The 24,385-nt window shown below is 50.9% G+C and overlaps 2 protein-coding genes across 4 annotated transcripts in view; one reads left to right on the forward strand and one right to left on the reverse strand.

Moving 5' to 3' along the window:
- The window catches only part of Dnai1 (dynein axonemal intermediate chain 1), a 68,607-nt gene extending 49,170 nt beyond the window's left edge, over positions 1–19,437 (forward strand). For 2 of the 3 annotated variants that reach the window (XM_051187567.1, XM_051187568.1), the window contains 8 exons: positions 5,878–6,125; positions 10,694–10,783; positions 10,895–10,982; positions 11,568–11,647; positions 13,433–13,581; positions 13,668–13,767; positions 16,255–16,440; positions 19,122–19,437. In XM_051187567.1, the coding sequence (XP_051043524.1) occupies positions 5,878–6,125; positions 10,694–10,783; positions 10,895–10,982; positions 11,568–11,647; positions 13,433–13,581; positions 13,668–13,767; positions 16,255–16,440; positions 19,122–19,220 (1,040 nt within the window). In that variant the 3' untranslated portion in view covers positions 19,221–19,437. Of the gene's footprint in view, positions 1–5,877; positions 6,126–10,693; positions 10,784–10,894; positions 10,983–11,567; positions 11,648–13,432; positions 13,582–13,667; positions 13,768–16,254; positions 16,537–19,121 lie in introns of all 3 variants that reach the window. The other variant, XR_007834725.1, reaches the window with a different exon arrangement.
- Positions 19,438–19,493: 56 nt separating this feature from the next.
- Positions 19,494–21,328, reverse strand: Enho (energy homeostasis associated). Its single transcript, XM_051187581.1, has 2 exons — positions 21,248–21,328; positions 19,494–20,288 (listed from the first exon to the last, which is right to left on the reverse strand). The coding sequence occupies exon 2, from the start codon at positions 20,128–20,130 to the stop codon at positions 19,900–19,902; it is 231 nt and encodes a 76-aa protein (XP_051043538.1). The 5' UTR covers positions 20,131–20,288; positions 21,248–21,328; the 3' UTR covers positions 19,494–19,899.
- Between the last annotated feature and the right edge of the window lie 3,057 nt (positions 21,329–24,385).

Below are 24,385 nucleotides of genomic sequence, written 5' to 3' on the forward strand. Positions count from 1 at the left end.
ACTGTTTAAATACAACTCCCAGTCTGACAAGGATGCCTAGGAAAGCCCCATGGCCCGAGAGCCTGAGCAGGGCTTGGCTCTAATGCCTCTGGCCATAGCCCGGGTTTGGAACTCTTCTGGGATCAAGACCCTTATCCACAGCAGCCTTGGGCTGGTTCTCTGCCTATGGAAATTGTGGGAATCCTAATATAAGGGGGCATTTCTGTCCCCAGAGTCCAAGGTTGGGGGTGGGGGCAGGGGTAGGAAAAGGAGAGGTCTCACTGTTGATATGAGAAGGGACCACAGCAGCCATTCCTCTGACTTGTGTATCACCCAGAGAAGCGTCATTGCTCTGGCTCCTAAAATTAGAGTTTGGGCCACCCAGCCCTGGATGCCTCTGATGTTTGGTTCCTGTTGCTGGAGCAGCAAATGATTACAAGCACAATGGCTTAAGCGACACATTTCTTCTGCGTTCTGGAGGCCAGAATCTCAAGATGGATTTCACTGAGTCAAAATCAGGTGTCAGCAGAGCTGTGTTCCTTCTGGAGGCCCCCCAGGGAGCACCTGTTTCTTTTTCTGTTTCCAGCTTCTGGTAGCTGCCTGCATTCCATGGCTTGTGACCCTCTTCCAGCCAGCAACCGCATCACCCTGACATCGGCTTCTGTCGTCATGTCTGATTCTCTGACCCTCTTGCCTCCTTCTTTCCCTTATAAGAACTCTTACTATTACATCAGATCTACCCGGATAATCCAAGATAATCTCCCCATCTCAAGGTCTTTAACTTAATCACATCTGTGAAGTCCCTTTTGCCATACAAAGTGACATATTTATAGGTTCTAGGGATTAGGATGTGGACATTTGTGGGGGGAGCATTATTCTGCCTACTCCACGCCCCCTCCAAGTGCCTCTTGCATGACTTAATAAGGGAGTCATCAAACAGCTGCTGCCTTGGAACCAGTCCTAGGCTGGCCTTGTTTAGGATGCCACAGAAGAAGCCTGCCAGCCAAGGTTGGCACGGTTTCCTCATCTCTGCAGTTGGCATCTAATTCCTACTGACCACTGACCTGGTGTTAGCCTTGTGCCCCAACATGCCCTCCACCTGCCTTGCTCCCCTTGAGTCATGAGTAGTTCTTCTGCAGCCAGAATGCTCTACAGTGTCTACCCCTCACAGACAGACAGGGTGGCAGTTGTGGGTCTGAGGCCCCCCCAGTGATAGATTCCAGTTTAAGAAGAGGTTGGGCTGTCTTGCTCAGGGCTCCAGCAGCGGAAGCTGAGGGCAGTCAGAGCTTTGGTCTATGGTAGGATTAAGACATGCATATGAAGCCAGACCTAGTGCCTTAGACATGTAATCCCAGATACTCTGGAGGCTGAAGCAGGATGGCAAGTTCATGGCCTGCCTGGACTACAGAGTAAGTTCAAGGCCAGCCAGGAGATCCCTTGTTCAAAAGAAAAATAAGAAGAGAGCTTGGCTCAGTGTCATAGTATTTGACTAGATTCAGTCCCCAATAAAAGTAATTATCTGTCTTTCCCTCCCTCCCTCCCCTCCTGTTTCCAGAGATGGTTGTTTTAGGAGAATTGCCACATAAGGCTCTGTCCATTGGGGTTGATTCTTCACTCCATACCTTGTGGATCATTGACGGGAGAGTCAGGGGCCATGGTAACAGCAGTGGAGTGTGTAGGCAGGAAACAAACTTGTCACCAGAAAGAACGAGATGTGTGCTGAGATGTGTTGTTGACTTTAACCTTTTTCCATTCTTTATACTGATGGTGGGGAACACACTTTCTCATAATCCAGAGCCCTAGTAGCTGAATGCTCTGGAAGGATTCCCAGAGACTATCAAGACTAGTAGACTTTCTCACTCTTAGACCTTTTCCTCCCTTTGTTCCCCTGTTATACCCAGCCACATGTCCTTCCTGAAATCCTGTGCTCTGGAGGACTCTAGAATTTCTTCATTGGCCCCACACTAGAGTCTTTGCCTTGTTATACGAAGGTAAAGCCAGGTGGCTTCCATCTGGGGTCACTGGAACTAGGAAGTCAGTGGCATTAAGAAGACAGTAACCCAGGGACAGAGATCTAAGGCTTCTGGTCTCATTGGTAACTGGGGCACTAAGTGATCCTAATGTTATACTGGGACTAACGGTGACCTGGTTAGTTGCATACTGGGAATGTTGGGTGGCTGAGCAATGAGGTCATCAGGCTTCTGGTGGTCTGGCTGGTGATATCATACTAAGATTTTTGGATGACTGGGCAATGATGACACTGACAGATGATGCCACATGAGGACCTTTAGTGGTTTGAGTAATAATATTGTCATGTAATGGTTTCTAGATACAATGATGGTATCACATGGGGCTGTGATGTCACACTGGGTATAGGTGTAAGTGGAATTATGAGATGTCACTGAGGTCAAGAATGAGTTCACCTTACAAGAGTTAAGAGGAAGCCCCACTCAGATGAAGTTTTTCTCTGCTTTCTTGGTGTATTTTGACAAAAAGAGCCTTGAACTAAAACTCAACAAAACACATACCCTAACTAGGACTGCTGTGCTCTGTATTTAGGAGGGTTCCTTTGAGAGGGGTGAATGTTGAGACAGGGTTTCTCTATGTAGCCCTGGCTGTCCTGAAACTCTGTAGACCAGAATGGCCTCAGACTCATAGAGATCCTCCTGCCTGCCGAGTGCTAGGATTAAAGACATGTGTGTGCCACCACTGCCCCGAAAGGAGGACTCTTTTAGCTGAAAGTAACAGAGGCCTCTCAAGCCAGGGGGAGGAGGCGTGACTGAATCCCACCATGCGTGTGACCATCACACTAGTGTGATTGGTTGCTGTTTGTGTACTTCACTCATGGCATCTTCTTCTCTCTACACAGCCATCCCTTTATCACCCTTGATTGCCCTGTCCTTATCATTGTCTAGTGTAGAACCTGAAGGTTTGTACTGGCTTTGCCAATAACTACCACTTTGTTCTAGTTGACGCTGCCCTTTCTTCTGCCCTCTTCATGTAAAGAACAAATTACTAGGCCTGGAGGGATGGCCCAGCAGGTAAAGGTGCTTGCCACAAACTACGATTGATCCCTGGAACCCAGAGTAGGAGGAGAGAGATGACTCCTACAAATTGTCCCCTGCCTTCCACATGCTTTGCGGTAGCCTGTGAGTGCCTCCACACCCACAAATAAATAAACAAAAATAACTTTAGAGACTAGATTAATGGGGGAAGATAAGCTCGGCTATTAAAAGGATACCATGTGACATGTATTATGCATGCAAGTAGACCATGGTCTCCCTCTGAGAGTCTGTTTTCCATGTATAAAGTTAGGAGGCCACAATTCTGACTTCTTGTACCAGTGGTTCAGCAAATAGGTCAGAAATGTCCTCCATTTGGAGTTACTAAGCAGCCCAGGGCTCCCTATCCCCTTCCTGCCTTCACTGGTCATGAGCACTGCGCATGTCTTCAGGAGCCAGGGGTACCTGGAGTTTGTCTAGAGAAAGTAGCTCATCGCCACTGTCTATCAAGGGGCCAGGCCAGTGTACTGTTCTCAGCCTCACCCATTGCTTCACTCTCCCATTCTCCCTCTTAACCTGTCCATCTCTTACCCTTCGTCAGTCTTGGCTAGTACGGAGGATAGATTGGAATCGGAAGCCCCAGTGGCTGACCTCTAGCTAGTGGCCAGCCGGAGAGCACAGCGATGGACTGTCTTGGACCTTTCAGGGTGAATAGGAGTGGAACGGTGGGAGGTAGGGAGAGGCAGGCCAGGTGCTCAGGGTCTGTTTGATAGACACAAAGAGCAAGGGTGACCAGTTCTAGCCCTCCAAGAACCAAGAACGGCAATGGCCTTGGGCAGATCTAGATATCTTTGCTTGGAGAATTAACCCTCAGGGCCACTTAGGAGCTCGTGAATGGAGGTACTGCCAGCTCTGCCCCACCTACTTCAAGGCAACCCCTTTACTATGGTCTTGGCTTCAGGGTATTATGGAGTGTCCGCCAGAGAAGACTGATCAAACCGGGATTTAAGCCAATAGAGACTCTTTCTTAGCTGGCTGGTGACTACCACACTGTGTTTGGGGTCCCAGTGTAGCCTCAAGCCTTTCTCAGGATGAGCTTTTAAGCACAAAAACCATGTCCTGGGCTGACATATTTTGGTTCATAAGAACAGTTAGCCAGAAGCAGAACTACAGAATCAAAAAAGCAAGGTTAGGACATTTAGATAGAGCCTTTCTCAGAACTACGGACTTTGATGGATTGGGTCTTTTTTAGTTTTTGCAGGTGGTGCTGAGGTTTACGGCCTGAATGGCCCTTCCATCATGGCATCAGTTGTGCTAAGATGTAGCCCTGTTTGAAGGGATCTTGAAACCCCAAGCTCACTTCCCCTAGGACAGCCATGTTTTCCTTCCTGCACCACCTCCTCCATGGCCCAGGCTGGACCCTAGAAGCTTGCACTATCAGTATGGCTCTTCCTGACACACACGGCCTGCAAGGGGTCCAGAGAGGGCCCCTGAGCTGTGGAAATCTATCACTGCAAAGGCCTGGTCTTCACAGAGTCTCTGGGTGGCAATACCGGGGACGTACATGATAATAGCTGAGGTCATGTCATGAGTCCGGGGGCTATGTGGGGCTCCTTAGAAATGAGACAGAGAGAAATGACTAATCCAAACTTGTCAAGTCGGTGTTGCTTTCCTGTCTTTCCCACATCTCTGCACACCTTAGGACCAGCTACTTTGCTATGCATGGCCAGGCTCTGCAACCAGTAGGCTAGAGGAGGACGCCGGGAAACAGGGATAGTGGAAAGGTCAAAGGCTGCCTGGGGTAGGATGTGCAAGATGGAGTACTACAATAATTTGCCTTCTACCTTTCCGACTCTGGCTCCTTGACCTGAGGGATACTGGGAGGTCTGGACTGGCAACAAGGGAACTGGATGTGAGGGCTGGGTCTGTGTGCTGCTCAGTGGATGTGTGTCAGCATAGTCACTACCAATGCAGATGACGTGCAGGCAGGGATGACCTTTGCTGAGGGCTCCATCATTAGTCACTGATATCTGCATTTGGGCTGGTGGGCCTGTGGAAGCCTGACCTGCTTGGCTTACAGATATTGGAAGTCTGCTTGGAGCCTAGGCACAGCTGCTCTCGGGAACTGTGAGGTAAAGTTATGAGGAGATGCTTACAGGTGACTGCCATGGGCTGACCATAGACAGCAGCATGTCTTTGTTGATTTGTCCTGCTTGCTGAGCTGGGGACTGAAGCCTGGGTTTTGTGTCCTCCTCCTGTTCCTTTCTCCTCTCTCCCTCTCCCTCCCTCTCCTCCTTGCTTTCCCCCATCCTCTTTTGTCCCACACCCCCTCCTCTTTCTCCTCCTTTCTTCTTTCTTCTTTAATTTTTGAGACAGGATCTAAATGAAATTTCCTGAACCTTCAGTCCTCCTGCCTCAACCTCTAAGTAATGAGATTACAGGCCTACATCACCAGGTGTGGTTAGACAATGGCACACTAGTTCAAGCTTAACTCTTGTCCCTGGCTGAAGATTTGTAAGGAAATAGGTATCTGGGTATATGTTGTACAGCAGCCTGCCCTTAACCTGGGTATCCAAACTCCTGCTGAGGATACTACTCTCCCCCAAATCCCATATTCTTCAGTATTGACAGTCTGAACTTGCACCCCCCTGCCCCGTTCTGTGCCCTAGAGAGAATAGTGACTGTTGATGATTGGCCTAGTCACCTTTACCAGATGTTGGATCTATCAGAACAGGGCCAAATTCACACTTCCTCTTCAGAAGGCCAGAGAGACATCCCATGCTCTCTCACAGGCACAGCCAGGTGGGGCCTAATCATTTGGTGGGTCACAGGCAAGGGGGTTCCCCTGGCAGAACACATGGACCTTTATCTGCAGTCTCTCGTCTTTCCCGGGTAGATGACTTCATGAAACAGAGCCGGGGCATGCTGCTGCTCTACAGCATGAAGAACCCCAGCTTTCCGGAGTACATCTTCAGCAGCGAGAGTGGCATCATGTGTCTGGACATGCATGTGGATCACCCCTACCTGGTGGTTGTGGGCTACTACGATGGCAACGTGGCTATTTACAACCTCAAGAAGCCTCATTCACAGCCCTGCTTCCGCAGCACCTCCAAGTCTGGCAAGCACACGGACCCTGTGTGGCAGGTCAGCCTGGGACTTGGTGGGAAGAGCATGTGGGCTCAGGAGCCATTGATGATAGACCTTGGGAAGGAGAAAACTGCAAGCGAAGGGCTGGAGGGGCTGGAGAAGGCAGGTTCCAGCCCAGGAGCTGGATATGCAGAGAAGGGCAAAGGTGAGACTCGGGGGTCAAAAGTTTTCTTTTAGAGCTGGAGTCTTCGGGAGGTAGTGACACACGCCTATAGTCCCGGCACTTAGGAGAGAGAGGCAGGGAGAGCTCTGAGTCTGAGAACAACCTGGTCTACCGAACGAGTTCCAGGACAGCCAGGGCTACACAGAGAAACCCTGTCTGGGGAAAACAACATCAAAAACAAAACAAAAAAAAAAAAAAAACAAAAACAAAGAGCTGAAATCTGCTGCTCATAAGTTCCATCATGAAGACCTGAGTTATCTGCCAAGACCCACTTACGGGTGCCGTTGGTACCTCTGCAGCCGTGGCTGGACACCTCCAGGACTTCTGGTTCAGACCCTTACCTACAAGGTTCCTGGATCCCCACAGGGACCCTCCTCTGCCGCCTGAGCAAGATAGGAATGGCACTGCCTATTGCATATCCTCTGGCTGGGGCCTCAAAGTCTGTGGGCTGGGAATGGAAAGCCTGTGGGCAGCCTGTTCTTGTGCCTCTTTGTAGCATCCCTCTTTCATAGACAGGTTTAGCAAGGTAGGCAGGGCTTCTCACTGGGGGAGCAGGCCATCCCCACTGTGTTCCAAAGGTGCCCCACCTCTCTAAGCTGTGTGCCACTCTCATGGGCGGGTCTGAGAGACTCTAAGGGTGGATTCCTGCCTGAAGTTGCCCCAAGTCTCTGGGCTCTTCAGTCAATACTTAGGGCTCTGTCTTCCTTTGCCCTCGTGCCCTGGCTATCTTCAGCCAGGTGTTTGTGCTCACCTCTTTTGGCCCTGAGTTCATTGCCCCAGGCACTGGATATGCACTCCACATAGGCCTGAGTGGAGAGTAGGCTTCCTAGACCTCGGGAAATGGCACCCTGTCAGCTTCAGATTTTCTCCAGAGCCTGGGGCAAATGGTGTCAGAGAGTCAGCCCTCAGGCTCCATATCATCCTGATCTCATTCTCTACAGAGGTTCTATCCACCCAAAAGTCCACATCATTATCTCCACACACATGGAACTCTCCAGATATGAAGAGGGTGTCACCAAAGGCTCTAAAGCCCTGACTCTGTCCTCCCCAGTTTAGACAGCCCAAGGCTAATCAAGAAGCACCTATAATTGACTTTACCACCCTCCCCTTCCTCAAACCCAGGATTGTGGAATAGATCTAGATTCCTACCCTGCCATATCCTCTCGGTCAAATAGCAGAGTGGAGAGTTGTCCCAGATACTCAGTTTACCTGGATGGTCTGCTTTCCTGTGTCCTGCCAGGAAAACAGGGCAGCTACCTTTGCAAACTCCAGGCTCAGGCTACAGTCATGGCACATAACTAGAAAGGACCCGGCTGTCACTCATCTCTCCACTTCCTGTTTCCTTCTTTTCCTCTCATAGCCTCTATCATTCTTCTGTTCATTAGCTCCTCCCTGTTTGCTCCTGTGGCTGATGAGGATGCTTAAGGGTCTTGCCTCTGGAGTTCTTGGTGAGAGATAACTGCAGGCTGACCAGGGTGGAACAGACTTCTCATGCTGAAGTGTTAAGTGTGTATCAAGGGGAATGTTGTCCTCAGTGGGGACCAAAGGCAGAGGCCAGACAGATCTTTCTAGAGGAAGTGACTTCTGATCTAGATTTTTATTTGTTTTTACTTTTTGCATAGCCCTGGCTGTCCTGGAACTCACTGTGTAGGCCAGCATATCCTCCTGCCTCTGCCCCTGGAGTACTGGTATTAAAGGTGGTTGCCACCACACCTGGCTCCTGCTCTGGATTTTAAGGGATGTCATTATTACAAAAGGAGTCACTGAGCAATAATAAAAGGCTTCAAGCATAGTGGCCCACTGGGAAACAGTGTCATTTAGAGGATGTGTGGCAGGGGAGAGCGAAGGTCTGAGGAAAGGGCAGGCACCCAGTTGGGAGTGTGCTTAGCTTGAGCATTACAGATCAGTGGTTTCAAATGTAAGGTTAATACAAAAGTACAGTATATCAAAAAAAAAAAAAAAAAAAAAGAGCAGAACCGCTCTGGTAAAACCAGGGCCTTGCTTACTTAAGGGTCCCCTATTGTCATTCTGCTGCCTCCTGTGGTACTTCCCAGGGGTCCTAAGACATCCTATGAGCATAGTTTGAAAATCACAGCCCAATCATCAGAGGATTTGGATGGAGGTATAACAGTCATTATAGTGTTTTGGAAAGGCACTCTGGCTACAGCATGAGAATTTTTGAAGGCTGGGAGTAGATAGAGGTACTGGAAATGAAGATGTGGACACGGGATGGGAAGCTGTTGTGGGCAGGGGCATCAATAGAAGGAGTTGTTTAGACATGGGGAGAGGGAAGAACTGTTTTGCCCAGTTTTGGGGTGCCCAGTAGGGCATCACTAGATGTGAGAAATGGCAGAGAGGAACATGTGTGACCAGAGGTTGATAGGAAAGGCAGAAGGAAAGCCCCAGTGTGCTAGTAAGAGCCCAGAGCTTTAAGACAAGCCAGGCCTGTTGAATGAGATGTCCAAGGCCTAAGACCCAGGTCCTTCTGTGCCTTGCGTGCATTTGAACCCAAGATTTTAGTAGCCAGCCTGGGGTAGTCTGCTCTGTTGGCAATAGGAAGCCATGGGAAGCTGTGGAGCCAGGGTTTTCTGACTGGGTTAGTGTCTTGTACAGCACAGGCTCCTTCCCCAGGCAGTCTGAGCCCTGGTCAAACAAGCTCTACTGTGAAGCCTTAACCAGCAACACTCTGTACAACTGCACTGCACAATTCTAGAAAGGGACCAGGAAGAGAGTATGAGCAGAGACTGATCCAGTACTCTCTCATAATCAGATAAGCAGGAAGAAGAGGGTTTCCATTCAGTGCTCCCCACACTGGCCCCTGGGTCCTCACTGATTTCCTAGACCCTGTTGGTAAACCTTCCCTCTCTCCTCCACTCTAGGAGGGCATGTGTGATTTACACACACACACACACACACACACTGGGCATGAGGCTGCTAAGTGGGGTGTGAAATACAATTTCCATGAGTACTAGTGTCTGCTCATTAAACACTTCCCTTTGCAGCTCCCCTGTGCCTCTTATAGCTTGGCCTTTGACATCTTTGTCCCCTCCCCCCTTTAAAGGGACCGTGTTTGCACAGAAGGGGAAGTGGTCTCAAGATCCATCCATATTGTGCCTTACAGCCTCTGCCGCATTCTGGCCTCCCAGTAAAAGCACAAAAGAACCGGCTACCCAGACAGGCCCAGGCAGAACTCAGCGTTGCCTCCTGCAGCGGCTCCAATCTGATTCACCAGGCTTAGGGGCTGGATGGAGACAAACCTCCCCCCCCCCCAACAGCCATGGTGACAGCTGCGGTTGCAGGCAACAGCAGTTACAGGCAACAGGCCTAGGTTCTTGGCCTCCCTCTCTGGACCTCAGCTTGTGACAGAGGGAGGGGACTGGACAGGGGTCCCAGCATGGGGGGTCTGGAGGGAGTCAGAGGACGGAGAGCTCTGGGCACCCAGCCCCACCCCAGCTTTCTGGGACTTGGCTTGGCCAAGCCTCCACATCTGGCAACAGAAACTTGAGCCTCAAGCGTGTCATCTTCATAAGACAACAGCTCTGTCTCCAAAACACTTTCCCATATGTTTGCTTCCAGCCCTGAGAAGACGGGTGGGGCAGGATAATTAACCCGGATTTGCAGATGGAGAAATGCAGCTCAAATCTGGGATTTGGGAGCAAGATTCTGGGAGCAGGAGCTGGTGTTGGTTTGAAGGTGGGAACAACAGAGACTCTTTCAAGAAAAAGGCCAAGCCTAGAAGAGGGGACTGACTCCCTTCCCTCACCCACTGAGAAGGGAGCAGGCCCTCCAGAAGCTTGTGGCCCACCTTCCTAGGTGGGTAATAATGAGGATATTAACTAGCTGAGATTTCTGTGTGTTTGTGAGGCAGGATCTTGCTGTTTAGCCGAGGCTGGTCTAGAACTCATGTTCCTCCTGCCTCGGTCTTCTGAGTGCTGGGAGTCAGTTCTCACAGATGCCATCAAACTGAGTGTTTGGCCCCATTAGCTAGTATTTTTTGAACGTTTACTATGTGCAGTGTTCTGAAGATTTTACATACAGTAGATCCTTTACTTCTCACATGTTATCATGACTTTCATTTTATAAGTGAAAAAAACGAATTGTGGATCTCTGACCTTTCCAGGCCATGACTGTGTGGGGAGATTAAACCCAGGACCAGGATTTCCCACAACTAGATTTCTAGAACAATGCAGAAAGAAATTGGGTACCACTACTGCCAACATGCATCCTAGGGAGATGCTCTGGCTGATACTGTGGTTCCCGGTTGAAAACAGAGCTGGGAGTTCTGAAAATGAGCTCCCAGGACTTCTACTTGAACCCCAGATGGGTTCATGGGGTGCTCTGCCTACAGCCCTAACCCAACACCCTAACAGAGTTCCAAAACTTGTGGTTTGTGATGTTTCAGGTCAAGTGGCAGAAGGACGACATGGACAACAACCTTAACTTCTTTTCTGTGTCATCTGATGGCAGGATTGTGTCATGGACCCTAGTAAAGGTGCCTGTTTCCCAGAAAGGGACATAGAGGGGTGAAATGGGAGGTGCTAAATGGCAAGCAGTTACTGAATCTGCCCAACCCTTCATCCTCTCCCTCCCTCTCTGACTGTAGAGTGAGCTGGTTCATATAGACATCATCAAGCTGAAGGTGGAAGGCAGCACTACAGAAATCCCTGAGGGGCTGCAGCTGCACACTGTAGGTAGGAGCCCCAGGCCTCACACCTCCGACCTGACAAGCCCATTCAGTCCCAGCACCCCAGGGTCAGTGACAGTGGCCATTTACCTTCCGAGTGCTCTCTCTTACTAGAGGCTAGACTGGAAGGGCGGAGCCCTTGACCATTGGCACACACCTCTATTCAGGCAGGTCCTTTCCCACGCGCAGACCCTGCTCTTGTTTATGCAAATCAGGTGCTGCTCTGCAGACCCATCCCTGTTTATGCAGATCTAAGCCCTGTTTACCCAGATCCTGTCCCTGTTTACTCAATTCCTACCCTGTTTATGCAGACTCTATCCCTGTTTGCACAGACCATGTCCCTGTTTGCAGACCCCCATCCCTGTTTACCATGACCCTGACCCTGCTTAACTCAATCCCTGCCTTGTTTACCCAGGCCCCCATTCTTGTCAGCAGAGGCCCAACTGCCTAGGGCAAGCAAGCCCCTGGTCCAGTTTCTGTTTTCCTGGCCTGAGCCCAGCACTTACAGCGGCCCAGTTCTGCTTGTCCTACACTGAGCTGGGTGGGAGGTTCCCTCCGAGAACCAGGCTAAGTCTGTCCCTTTTCTCCCGAGGCTGTGGCACTGCCTTTGACTTCCACAAAGAGATCGACTACATGTTCCTGGTGGGCACAGAGGAGGGGAAAATCTATAAGGTGAGGTGCATGCCCTGTCAGCTCCTCACAGCACCTAGAGAGGGTGTAATAGTATTCAACAAGTCCAGTTCTGACACCAGTCTGACATCCAGTGTTCACTGTTCTGGAAGCCTTTGTGGGGAGAAGAACATAATTCATTTTTTGAAAGTTTTTTTTAAAATTGGTGTGTGTGTATGTGTGTGTGTGTGTGTGTGTGTGTGTGTGTGTGTCTGTGTGGTATGTGTGGTGTGGTATGAGTATGTGTTGGTGTGTATGTGTATGGTGTGTGTGTGTGTGTGTGTGTGGTATGTGTGGTGGTGGTGTGTGTGTGTGAGGTGTGTGTGTGTGGTATGTGTGGTGTGGTGTTGTGTGTGGTGTGTGTGGTGTGTGTGTGTGTGATATGTGTGGTGGTGTGTGTGTGGTATGTGTGGTGGTATGTGTGTGAGGTGTGTGTGTTGTGTGTGTGGTATGTGTGTGGTGTGGTGTGTGTGTGTGTGTGGTGTGTATGGGCACACTCATGTCACAGTGTGCATGTGGAGGTCAAAGGACAACCTGGTGGAGCTGGTAGGGCTCTAACTAGGATCTTCAGCATTGGTAGCAAACAAGTACTTTTAGCCACTGAGCCATCCTGCAAGCTTTTTTATTTGTACTTTTATTTATTTATTTAGTGGTGGTGTGGGGGATGCATGCATGCCACAGTACATGTACGGAGATCAGCAGATAGTTTGTAGTTTTCCAAGGGTTGAACTCAGGTTATCAGGTTTAGCAGCAAGTACCTTTACTTGCTGAGCCATCTTGCCAGTCCAAGAATGCATGTCTTGGTTCTCTTGGGTGGCAGGAAAAGGGGCTATAATTAGGAAAGGTGATGGAGAATCTAGAGAGTAACTTGAACCAGTCTCTTTCCTCCTCTCCTAAGAGGCAGATATGGGAGTAGGGGCTTGGGGGAGCTAGGATACTCGGCCCGGCCGACTTCCTGGAGGAGATCTGAACTTGAGCTGGGCCAGGTATCAAACATTTATCTCTGCGTGTGAGGTGCATGGCTGCCAGCAGGACACAGCCACACAGCCAGTTTTGTGCCCTGTCTCAGTGTTAGTAGGTGAACATCCCTCTGAACCTCCATCGTCCAGAAATAGCTGTGCTGTGAGCTTTTCTTAGGCTCCGAGACTTAGAATGTTAATTACAGACAGCCTCCCGGGAGCCCCAGAGGCCCAGCCTGAGTCGGTCTGAATGCAAAAGAGGAAAGAAGTCCCCACCCCCTCTCCACCCCTTCCAGTGGCTGCGGGAGAGTCAGGGGAAGGAAAGACTAGTCACTTGGTCTCCTGGAGTGAAGTGAGAGAAGCTTCCTGGCCAGGGCAGACACTGAATGGGAAATCTGGGGGTCTGAGCCTGCTCCTGGCTCCACACTTGCTCTGACCTGTACAAGGTGGGGTGCTGCTTACTGTGGCATGGATGATGTCTGAACTGCAGTGAAGCCATGGCTCTGTCAACCAAAGCTTTGGCATGGACAAAAGATTAGACCGTGCCCCATCCTTGCCTAGGGCATGAGACCCACTTTGCCTTGCAACAGAGAGAGAAGTCACTTTCTTACTCAGTCACTTTTCTTCACCCTCCAGGAGGGCACCATGCCTTGCCCGAACCCTGGTCCTTAATTGCTCTCTCTCTCTTTGGGAGTTGGGGGTGACGGGATGTAGATGGACAGAGGCTCAGGTGCTGACCCTCTAGGGCCCCAAGGAAAGGACACTGCTGGCTTTCTTCTCACTGTAGATCCCAACCTTCCTGAATCACCCATCCCCTACCCTTCCACAGTGCTCTAAATCCTACTCCAGCCAATTCTTGGACACCTATGATGCTCACAACATGGCTGTGGACGCTGTGATATGGAACCCATACCACACCAAGGTCTTCATGTCCTGCAGCTCTGACTGGACAGTGAAGATCTGGGACCACACCATCAAGTGAGGGGCTGCCTGCCCTGCCCCATGCCCTCCCCTCAGCTCTATGAACCCTCTGTGTTACGAGCTTGACCTTTTTGTCACTGCAGGACCCCCATGTTCATATATGATCTGAACTCAGCTGTGGGTGACGTGGCCTGGGCACCATACTCTTCCACTGTGTTTGCAGCGGTCACCACGGATGGGAAGGTGAGTGGTCCTTTCTCATTTGGGAGAGAGAGCCTGCCACATGCCACTCCAGGTCAGTAGGGGATGATGGGATAGAGGACTATGCAGAGAAGTGTGGAGAAATCCTTCGTCACAGGGGACCTCAAGGAAGGAAGGAAGGAAGGAAGGAAGGAAGGAAGGAAGGAAGGAAGGAAGGAAGGATGGAAGGAGTTTTCATCTTAGGGAATAGACTCTCTGGGGAGCTGACATACCATCCAGAAGTTGTCTTCCTTGAGGTCGCTGTGAAGGGGCTAGAGGGTGCCTAGCCTCTGGGCCAGTTGCTTGTCTGTAAGGTAGTGATCCCCCCCCCACCTCCAGAAGTGTCCTAGCTGGTCTGAGGAGCTTGAGTAGTGTGTGACAGACTCAGAAGCCACCTTGTGTGACAATGTCCTTATGTGCAAGCTTGTTCGTTCCCTTTATGGAGTTTGATATAACCTGACAAGTACCTGCAGCTCCAAGCAAAGAATCTAAGGATTAAGGCATTACCCCCACATCAGACATCCCTCCATGAACATGTTGTTAAGGGCCAACCCAGTACTGGGCTCCAGGCACCTGCTCTTACGGATCTCACATTATAGTAGGCACCAAAATTCCTACCATGTTAGAGCAGAGGACCGAAAGAGGGTGGTGCATGGACACAAATGTTTATAGCAGCTTTATTCATAATGTCCAAACAAGGAAAGGAGACAGCAGTATCCATCAAATCATGAACAGCAAACAATTCAGTGTGTATGCAAAAGGATCATATTCAGCAGACAAGGAACATGTGACAACATAGGAAGGCATGAAAAGCTATGCTAAACCAAATAGACCAGACACGAAAGAACAAATAAATGATATGTCCAAAATAGGTTTGCCCTGCATGTCTCACATCAGGAAACAAATCTATAGAGATGCAGAGTAGACTTGTGTTTGCCTCAGATAGAGGGGTTGAGAAAAAATGGGGAGTGACTGTTAATGAGTACAAAGTTTGCCTTGTAGGTGAAGAAAACACTCTAAAGTTGGTTGTGATAATGGCTTCATAAGTGACTGTGCTTAAAACCAAGGAGTGTATACTTAGGACGTTAAGTGGATGAACCGTATAGTATGTGAATTATTATCTCAGTAAAACTGATATATGAAACAGCGCCAGGCTTGGTGGTGCATGCCTATGCCTATAATCCCCAGCATGCAGAAGGTAGAAGCCAGAGACACAAGTTTGAAGCCAGTCTGTATTATGTAGCAAGTCAAAGCAGGCAAGACTGAGCTGTAGACCCTGGGGGGGTGGGGGTGGGGGTGGGAGCTAGGTACTTTCTTAGGAAAGGCTTCTTTAATGAGGTAAAGCTCAAACTGGGAGCTGAATGACAAGTACTGGCCTTTCACCATGACCATCATCATCATCACCATCACCATCATTATTAGGTAGTTCTGCCTGTCCTCTTATGTAGAGACCAGGCCGGCCTCCAACTCGCGGAGATTCACCTGCCTCTGCCTCTTTTGTGCTAGGATTAAAAGTGTGAGTCACCATACCCTATTAGGAAGATGAGGTGGGGTAGCTGTACACACTGAGGCAACTCAGGACACCAGTGTTCTGAGGTGGGGATGGGAACTGAGACAGTATGTCTGGGCTACAGTGAGCGAAGGGCAGAGGCCGAGGGTGAGAGTGAGGACATGGGCCGCATATGGAACCTGGCTCCAAGGAGAGTGGGAGAAATTTTTTTCAAGGGAAGCCGGCCAGGGTGCTGTGTGGAGGATAGATTGCAGATAGGTAAGAGCAGAAGCAGGGGTGCTGCTGGCTGTCACAGCAGGAGCTGATAGTGATTTGGGCTCCCGGTGAGGCGAAGATAATATCAAGCATTATGGGGCACTTAGGCACCAAACTCTGAGCACTTTGTATTTATTAGCTGGGATAAACCCCTGGCTCTGCCACTTACAAGCAAGTTAGCCTCCAATAGCTTCCACGTCCTCATTTATAAAATAGGGACAGTAACAGAACCGCCATATGGAGTGGTTGTGAGGGGTATAATTAGATGATCCAACCTTAACACTCCTGCCCAGAGCCTGGAACATGGTAAGTATATTAGACTGGATAAATGGTAGCTGCCATTATCGGTTTTTACAAAGCTCTGGGCTTCTTTGGGGTGTTTTATACATACATGCCACTTTGGTTTGTTCCATCCTCTTCCCTCACCATCCCCTCCATCCCTCTGACGCCCCTTGCCTGTCCCTTTGTCTCCTCTAGTGGTCTCCCCTCTGCTTTCATGTCACATACATCCCACCACTGTGATTATTATTTATCTGCTTAGACTTAAGATTTAATCTTTTATATTCCCACTCCCTCATCGTGGGAAGAAAGTAAACCAAAATCAAGTCCTTCTGTTGTCTCCAGATCAGCTGTGCTGACCGTTAGCCTTCTGTAGGGTTCCAGAATGTCTGAGGTGGGATAGCAGGGCCTCCTTTACTCGACTGGTGACATTAACCTCTTCATAGGCCCATGTGTTTGACTTAGCCGTCAACAAGTATGAGGCTATCTGCAACCAGCCTGTGGTGGCCAAGAAAAAGAACAAGATCACCCACGTGCAGTTCAATCCCATCCACCCCATCATGATCGTGGGTGATGACCGCGGGCACATCACCTGCCTCAAGCTCTCTCCCAACTTGCGGAAGATGCCTAAGGTATGGGCTCTGGGAGTCCTGGCTGCCATCAAGAGATAGGGGGATGACAGGGAGGAGCCAGGGGCCAACCCAAGTTTCTGGCATGAAGAATTCAAGGTAAGGATGGTGTCACTGCCTGAATGAGGAGCTCGGAAAAAGGTTTGTGAAGTAACATCAGTTTGACCTGCTGCACGTGAGTTCTCTTTAGGGGTGTAGGGGGCTTGGAACAGGGGGGAGGCAAGCATCATTGGCTTATTGGAAGTGCAGGATGTTGTAGGTGTGACAGGTCACCGGGAGAGGAACTCAAGGCTTAGCTGAAGCATCTTGCTGAGCTTAGAGAGTTTCAGCTCCAATGGTCCCTGAACTAGGAGCTGTGAGTCTACCCAGAGAAGGAGGAAATGAGCCCTGAGCAGGGTAACTAGGTCAGCAGCTAGGCAGGCCTCCTTTGGGTTCTGGATTCTGTTTCTCCCATCTCTAATGGTGAGAAGACCCAGCCCAGAGCCCAAGGACCCCAAACGTATGGCACATAGCCCAGAGCAATGACCACAAATCTATACCTGAGCCCAAATTCATACTTAAGACTCAAGCCTCACAACATAGGCCTTAGAATCCAGAGCCTCAGGACCCAACTTAAAAATACAGATGCCATTTGTATATGGAAGTAGAAATGGCTCTGCTCTCTGCCCAGCTTGGGGCCAGGGTCAGGGTCAGCCAAGTTGCCCTGATCATTGAACCTCCAGAGTACAATTTGAGGCATATACTACAGTTTGGAGCAGTCTGGGGCTTGTCTTGTTCAGCCACACTCTTCTTCCCTAAGTGTCCCTTCCCAGCCAAGGACTGTACCATCCTTTGAATACTGGCATAGACTATTCCCACCATGGCCAGGCAGGCAGGGGCTGGAAGTATGGACGGCCTGTAATTGTAGCCAGCTGGGGGAGGGGGTGGACTTGGCTATAAATACTCAGAAGGCTGTTAAGCGCCTGCAGCTGTGGCCCGCAGGCTGCGGTGGGCTTTGGGGGTTGGGGGAGTCAGGCATGGTCTAAATCTCTTTGCAGCGCCCAGCTCCTTGGCCTCAGTAGGGAGACAGGAGGCAGCAATTTGTGTGGGACAGATAAAATCTGTTCTTAATTTAACGAGGGGTTGGCTTAAATGGCAGAGCTGGACAGCCCCCTGGGAGGATGATGGCCACTCTTTAGGAGAGGAGCATAGCCCTGACACCATGAGCATGGTAGATATGAAGGAATGCTACCCAATGTGATCCTGGGAGGCAAGATTTATCATGGTTCCATCTCCCCACCAAGCAAGGGTCAGTTGTGACTGAGGAAGTTGAACCTAAATCACCCAGATCTGAGCAAGAACAGCGTGTGTGTGTGTGTGTGTGTGTGTGTGTGTGTGTGTGTGTGTGTGCTAGTACTTGAGAGGATTAGAAGTTCCTGTGAGGTGACCCTGTCAGCACTCAAGTGATTCATACAAAAGGAAGTCTTCCGGGCATCCCTGCTGCCCTTCCTCTGGGAGATGCAGATTCCCTGCCCTTTCCAAGAGGGCTTACCTCAGAGGCCTGAACTCCTCTCCCGGGAACTTCCCCTGAGTGTCATTGGGGGCCAGGAACTGTCTTTCTTTTCCTCCCATGTAGTTGGGAAAGTGAGGCTCAGAAAGGGACTTGTCCTGTCTGATGGGACCTAATGACAGCAATGGGACTAAAAACCAGGTCCCTTAAATACCAAGAGACCCTTAATCATGGAGGGAGAAATGGAAGAAAGAAAAAGATGGCTGTCCTGGGCCTCCCTTGAGTTGAGCAGTGAGCTGGGTAATGGCAAAGGCACCAGACAGTGTGCCAGGGGCTGTGGGAGCAGACCTGGCAGCAGAGGAAGTTAGAAGTCAGCAGAGCAGCAGCAGCTGGGGTGGGGGTGGGGGTAGAGGGCAGGGAGCAACCTGACCTTACAGTCCCAGCAGGTGTGGCTTGGGCAGGTGCCAGAAAACAGTGGGCACAGGTGGCAGAGGGGAGAGGGAAGGCAGAAAGTGGCAGCTGCCCAGCCCATCTCAGCACAGTCCACATCCTGCTGTCTGGACAGGAGGGAGAATCTGACTGATGTGGCCTGCTACAGAATTTTCCAGCCTGTGTCCAAAATCCCATTTCCCAGGACCCAGCTCACCTGTGGGAACATTAGAATGCTTTGCAGGTGGAAATGAGGGTCATAAACTCGGGGTCTGAGGGACAGTCCCAAATGGAGTCACATGTGTCTGCTGTCATGGGTCTCTTGGTTCTTACCTGGGTATGTGACACATCAGTCTGGCTTCAAGCGGCACCCCTCCCCCAACTCTATGAGGACACCTGTGGCCCAGTCCTCACCTCTCGATCTCCTGCAGCACACGTCTGGTCTGTGTCCTCTTTGCAGGGCTGAACCTGAGTGGTCCTAACAGAAAGCTCCTGCCTCTCCTCAGAGCCTATAGCTCTCCATGACCAACTTCTGAAGGATTGAGGATAAATGCCTGTTGCCACTCCTGCCAGCACCAAGCCCTTGCTAAGCTTCTGCACTGGGGTTGGCGGCCTCCTCACAGGCCCTCAGATGAGCCTCTGAGTCACCTAACTTGAGTAGGGGGAGGACCGAATGAGAGTAGCAGGAGAGGCAGAGGAGCCAGTGGTGGTACCTAAAAAGAGGGGGCCGGTCCTTCACCATTCCACTCATATTGCTCCTCTGCAGGAAAAGAAGGGACAGGAAGTGCAGAAAGGTCCGGCCGTGGAGATCGCAAAACTGGACAAACTGCTAAACCTCGTGAGGGAAGTAAAAACCAAAACTTGAGCGTCTGGCCCCAGGCCCTGGCCACCTGAACCCAATATGTGGAGCCCTTTGCCTGAGTACCAGGGTGCCTAAGCACCAACAATGTGTCTCACCCGGTCAAGCCCCAGTAATTGCCTTCCTCACTCTAGTTCTTAAGGTCATAGCACCTTTTCTCCATGACTTGACCTTCAACCTCCATTGCTCTCCCTTTACACAAATAAACCTGTTTGAAAACTCATCTCATAGCTTTAAATTTTCCACCACACAGACCCAAGAAGAGGAGAAGTCTCAGGGTAAGCCATAGTTCCATTTATTATCCAACACACAGTGGGAGGACCAGGGAAGGGGCCCAGCCTGGACACCCTCCCATTATTGCCATGGGTTCTAGTTTGCTTCCCCAACTGAGAGAGCCCAGAGGTGCTGAGCTTAGGGAGGTAAACAGCCCTTGGCCCTTGGGATGGAGCAGAATCCAGATGGCCCTGGCCCTAGCACCAACTCCTAACCCCTACTCCAGGCCTGGCTTTCTAGGGCTACTCAGGCCTCTTTTTGAGTCAGGCTGGCTACAATCTAGGCTGCTGGGTCCAGTTTCAAATACACTGGACTCTAAATTCTGGCCCCCAGAATGGCTGAACTGTGGGATCAGAAGCCACACTCTGACTGGTATACTCAGGTCCAGGACTCCAGGATAGGCCAGGGGCCTTCAGGGCTGCAGCAGATAGCTGCCTTCATGGCTAGGCTTCTGGGGGGGTGGCGCCTTCTCAGGACAGGGGCCAGGGCTGGAGTTGGGACTGGATTCCGAGAGAGAATCGACGTCAGTAGAACGAGAGTGGCAGGCCCAGCAGAGAATGACCCAAAGCAGTAGCAGCAAGAAGCCTACAAGGCCGTTACAGACGATGGCAATGAGGGCCCCCTGGGAGATGGCTGCCCCCATGACAGGCAGCACCCTCAGGTCAACGCAGATAGCAGAGCTGCCTCGATGGCAAGGCCCATGCCGAGGCACAACTTTGGTATTGCCGGCTTTCCAAGGAGGCTGTCCTGTCCACACACAATGATTCCTGGGTAGTGGAGATGCCACCTGCAGTCCTGAGCCTGGGGGAGTACAGAGGAAAGAGGGAGGTGAAGAGGAGGAAGTGGGCTGAAGCCTAGAGGGACTGCTTCCCTCTCCCATCTTTGGCCTCTCAGGCAGAGGATTGAGTCCCAGCAGGCTCGAGTACCTCCCTGAGCCAGTGCCTCCATCCTGGGGCCTGGCTCTGAGCACCTGGTGCTGTGGTGCGGCCACAGGGGGAAGCTGTAGTAGGCAGGCAGCCTCTATCTCATTCTCTCCTTGCCTGTGAGGGTATAGCCTAGCCCTGCCCACCAAGGTCCAAGCCTTCAGACATGCTGTTGGTGGGCGGGACTGAGGTGGCCCAAGGCCCACGAGGAAGAGGCTTATGACCATCACTGTAGAGGCTAGAGCATCCTCTCTTTCTGGAGGCTGCAGTAAGCCAATCCAGGAAACCTGCAGAGATGCCAGCTCACACAGAAGGGAACTTTGTGGAGGCCCTAGCAGTAATGTGTGGGTCCTGCATATCCAAGGCTGCGTGCCTAGGTGTACCTTTCCTTGGAACTTTGCCTCTCTGGGTCAGGTGTGTGTGTGTGTGTGTGTGTGTTTGTGTGTGTGTGTGTGTGTGTGTGTCCCTTGATGGATCTGCATCCTTGTCCCTACATACCTACCTCTGTGAAGGTGTGTGGCTGCCTGTCTCTGTGTCCCTATCTCAAGAGTGTTTTGAGTGTTTCATGTGTGTGTCTCATTTCTCTACCAGTCTGTCTCTGTGTATCTCTCGGCTCTCTTCACGATTCTTATGTCCCTCTGCCCTCGAGTACATGTCTCTTCCTTTCTCCATGGGGTCGGCAACAGTGGTTCTGTGCGTTTTGCATGTACCTCTGTCTTTGTGTCTATCTTTCCTCCGAGCTGTTTGTCTGTCTCTGTGTGGGTCACTGTCTCTTTATCTCCGTTCAGGATCTCTGTATCTCGACCCCCTGCCCATAGGGGAGCCCCCCCCCCTTACCTGAGTTGAGCCCGGTGCGCGCCCGCGCCCGCGGGAGGGTCGGGGCAGCGGGATGCTCAGCGCCGACTGAGACGCAAAAGCCTGCGGGCGGGGGGCAGCGGGAGGCGGGCAGGGGCGACGTCCACTCCCCGGGCCCTCCCCCTGGGCCGCGCAGCCTCCGCCGGCCGCTCCCGCCGGGGCGCGACCGAGCCGGCCTCTGCCGCGGGCGGTCTGCGGAGAGCGGGCACCTCCTCCCCCTGGGGCGGCGCCTCCTCCGCGGCCGGGGCCGCTAGCTCGCTCGCTCGGCGGCGCTCGGGCGGCGGCGGCTGGAGCGTCGAGGAGTTCGGCTGGGCTCGGCTGAGTTCGGCTGGGTTCGACTGGGCTCGGCTACGGCGGGAGGGAGTCGGCTGAGTTCGGCTGAGCTCGGCGGGCAGCAAAAACAGCTAAGAGCCCCGCCTTGTGAGTGGCCAGCGGCCTGCGGCCCTTGGAGGGCGGAGCCATCGCTGTGCCGCTGCCGCCGTTCAATTGGCTGGTCGGGCCAACTTCCCGCACCATTGGTTGTGCTCTGGGGTGGGACGCGACTGTCCTGGTGCAGAAGAGAAGGAGGGAGGGGCGGAGGGGAGGCAAGAGGCGGGTGAAGGGGCCACTTTGTTTTGATTCATCCCTTGAGTGGGTGGAGGGCCAGGGATGTCATCTTTTTGCAGGGATTTCTTGCACATTCCACACCTGGAATGCACCCCTGCGTGTGAGGCATCTGCCCCTTCAAATCTGGAAGAAGTCTATCTCTATTATTTGGAAAAAGTCCATGTGTCTCCACACCTGACCCTCCTCACCTATTATCTTCCTACACATCCCATTCCCACTTAGCATCCCCACTATGCAGGCCTATAGATTGACCCTGATCCTAAGAACAGTGATATCTCTAACAACACAAGACCTTGGTTGCGTTCTACTGATTTCTCACCCAGTGTTGGTCACAGGCTTGTGTGCTTCGCTTGCTGGAGGGAGCCTGAGACACCTGAAGAATGGCTCAGCTCTCTCTAGCTGGACTAGATCCAAGCTCGATGGATGCCCTGACTCTATCCTGAGACCAAAGCAACTCAGACAGGAGCAGTCAAATGGACCTTCCTTTCCTGGACCCTCACAAGGCAGTGATGTTCCAACCTAGGGCTTTGGGCTCACACATACCGTGCAACCATGCTCTCTCCCACTGAGCTACGTTCCTAGCCCTCAAGGGATTCCTAAGTGTTCTTATCTGGACAATCAGTTCTGTCACAGTACTCCCACTGGCCCACATGCAGCCTTAACTTCTCTCTGGAATATTACAGTCATAGAAAAATGTCTACTGGAATCGTAGTCGTGTTGGTTTCTAGCTCCACTTTCTAACTTTGTGATGTTGGGCAAATTTCTTGACTCTTTGAACTAGAGCTTTCTTCTCTACAAGCTGGTTATAGTATTAGCTACTTCTCAGGTTTCTCACTAATTCATTTATACCATGCCAACCGCATCAGCAAATGCCAGCCAACATAACCCCCAGGACCAGGTGGCTAAGGAGCAGGGCCCCTCCTTTCAAGAAGATGGCTGGAAACCTGGATACTATTTGAGAAAGAGAAGGGGAAGTATAAAATAATCTGAACGGCTGAATCATCTAAAGCTACTGTGTTAGAGGCTGTCTAAAATAAACTGTGGACCCCGTGGAGTTTGTCAGAATGGATTAATTTTAGTTTCCCCCCTGTTACCCAGCAGGGTGGGGGCATTGTGAGAAAGATCAGACCAGTTATAGGAAAGAGGAGACATATGGTCGCACATCTGAGTGTAATGTGAGTGATTTTGTGACCTAGCCACAGGGGTTCAGATTTTATCCTGGAAACAGTGGGGAGTCACTGAAGAATTTTTAGCAGTAGAGTGATGTGACCAGATCCAGAAATTAGGATGGTTTGGGCTGTTGGGTGGAAAGGAGTTTTGAAAGCACTTGAGGATGAAAGACAGGGGTATTGATGAGGAGCTAAAATGTCCCTGGCAAACGGAGTGGGAGGGCATTGGGAGTGTCTGGGTCCATCAGTAGGCAGAACTCAGAAAATTGGGGAAGTTAAAAGAGGATCTTCTGGGTAACTGGTTAGTAGCTCTGATACTGTGGTGCAATGTCCAGTGATAAAGAACACATAAGAGGGGCTGATGAGATGCCCCCAGCCTGACCCGAGTTCAATCCCTGGGATCAATGTGGTAGAAGTTGAGAACTGACCCCAAGATGCCTACTGACTTCCATGCTACTCACTGTAGCACATGTGTCCCCCCCACCAAATAAATATAATTTAAATGCAAGTTTCAGCAAAGGACTTGGGCAATAATATTTGGAGGTGTCAAATTTGAGGTGCCACTAGATGCTTTAGTGGAGCTGTTCAGCAGGCTTGAATAAACAGCTCCAAGGTTCAGGAAAGAGGTCCAATGAGTTTTGCAACATGGTGAAAGAGAGTTAAGTCAGAAGACTATATGAGCTCATGTAAGGTGTCAGAATTGGCTTAAACAGTCCCAACAGGCCTGCTTCGTGCCCTGGTCATCCCCACTCCCATTTAGTTTCTAATGTTCGCCTGGTCCACATGGTGAGATTCAATCAATTCCAGATATTAAAATCGTATTGTCTAGGTAGTCAAGGAGAGACTGGGGGAGTGGCTGCTGCTGTCACCACTGCGGCTTTTTGGGTGTGATTTGATTTTTGCAGAAAGTACTCTGATTTGCTTAACTGTGGACTGCTCAAGAAGGGAGTCCATTGGTTAACATGGCTCATAGGATAGCCCTATGGACGTGGGTGGGTGGCTCCCAGAGGACAGACAGAATGGCAGGCACTCAACCATTTTCTACACATTGTTTGCCAGATAATAGACATGTCATTTTTTCTGCATGTGATTCCAAAATATCCTCAGAACCTGCTGGAGTCTGGGTCTAGAATGTCCCCCAAGACCATGTGTTAAAGGCTTGGGCGGGCCCCACGTTGGCACTGTTGGGAGGCAGGAAGTGTTGGGTCACTGCAGGCGTGCTTTTGAAGAGGACTGTGGAACTTGAATCTTTTCCTCTTCCTCTGTTTTTCTTGTCTGGCTGGGCCCTGCTGTGCTACCTGCCACCAGCCCCAAAGCAACTAAGTCAGGAAGTCATGGACACCTA

This window comes from Phodopus roborovskii, unplaced genomic scaffold (assembly GCF_943737965.1).
Source record: "Phodopus roborovskii unplaced genomic scaffold, PHOROB, whole genome shotgun sequence".
NCBI classification, from domain to species: domain Eukaryota; kingdom Metazoa; phylum Chordata; class Mammalia; order Rodentia; family Cricetidae; genus Phodopus; species Phodopus roborovskii.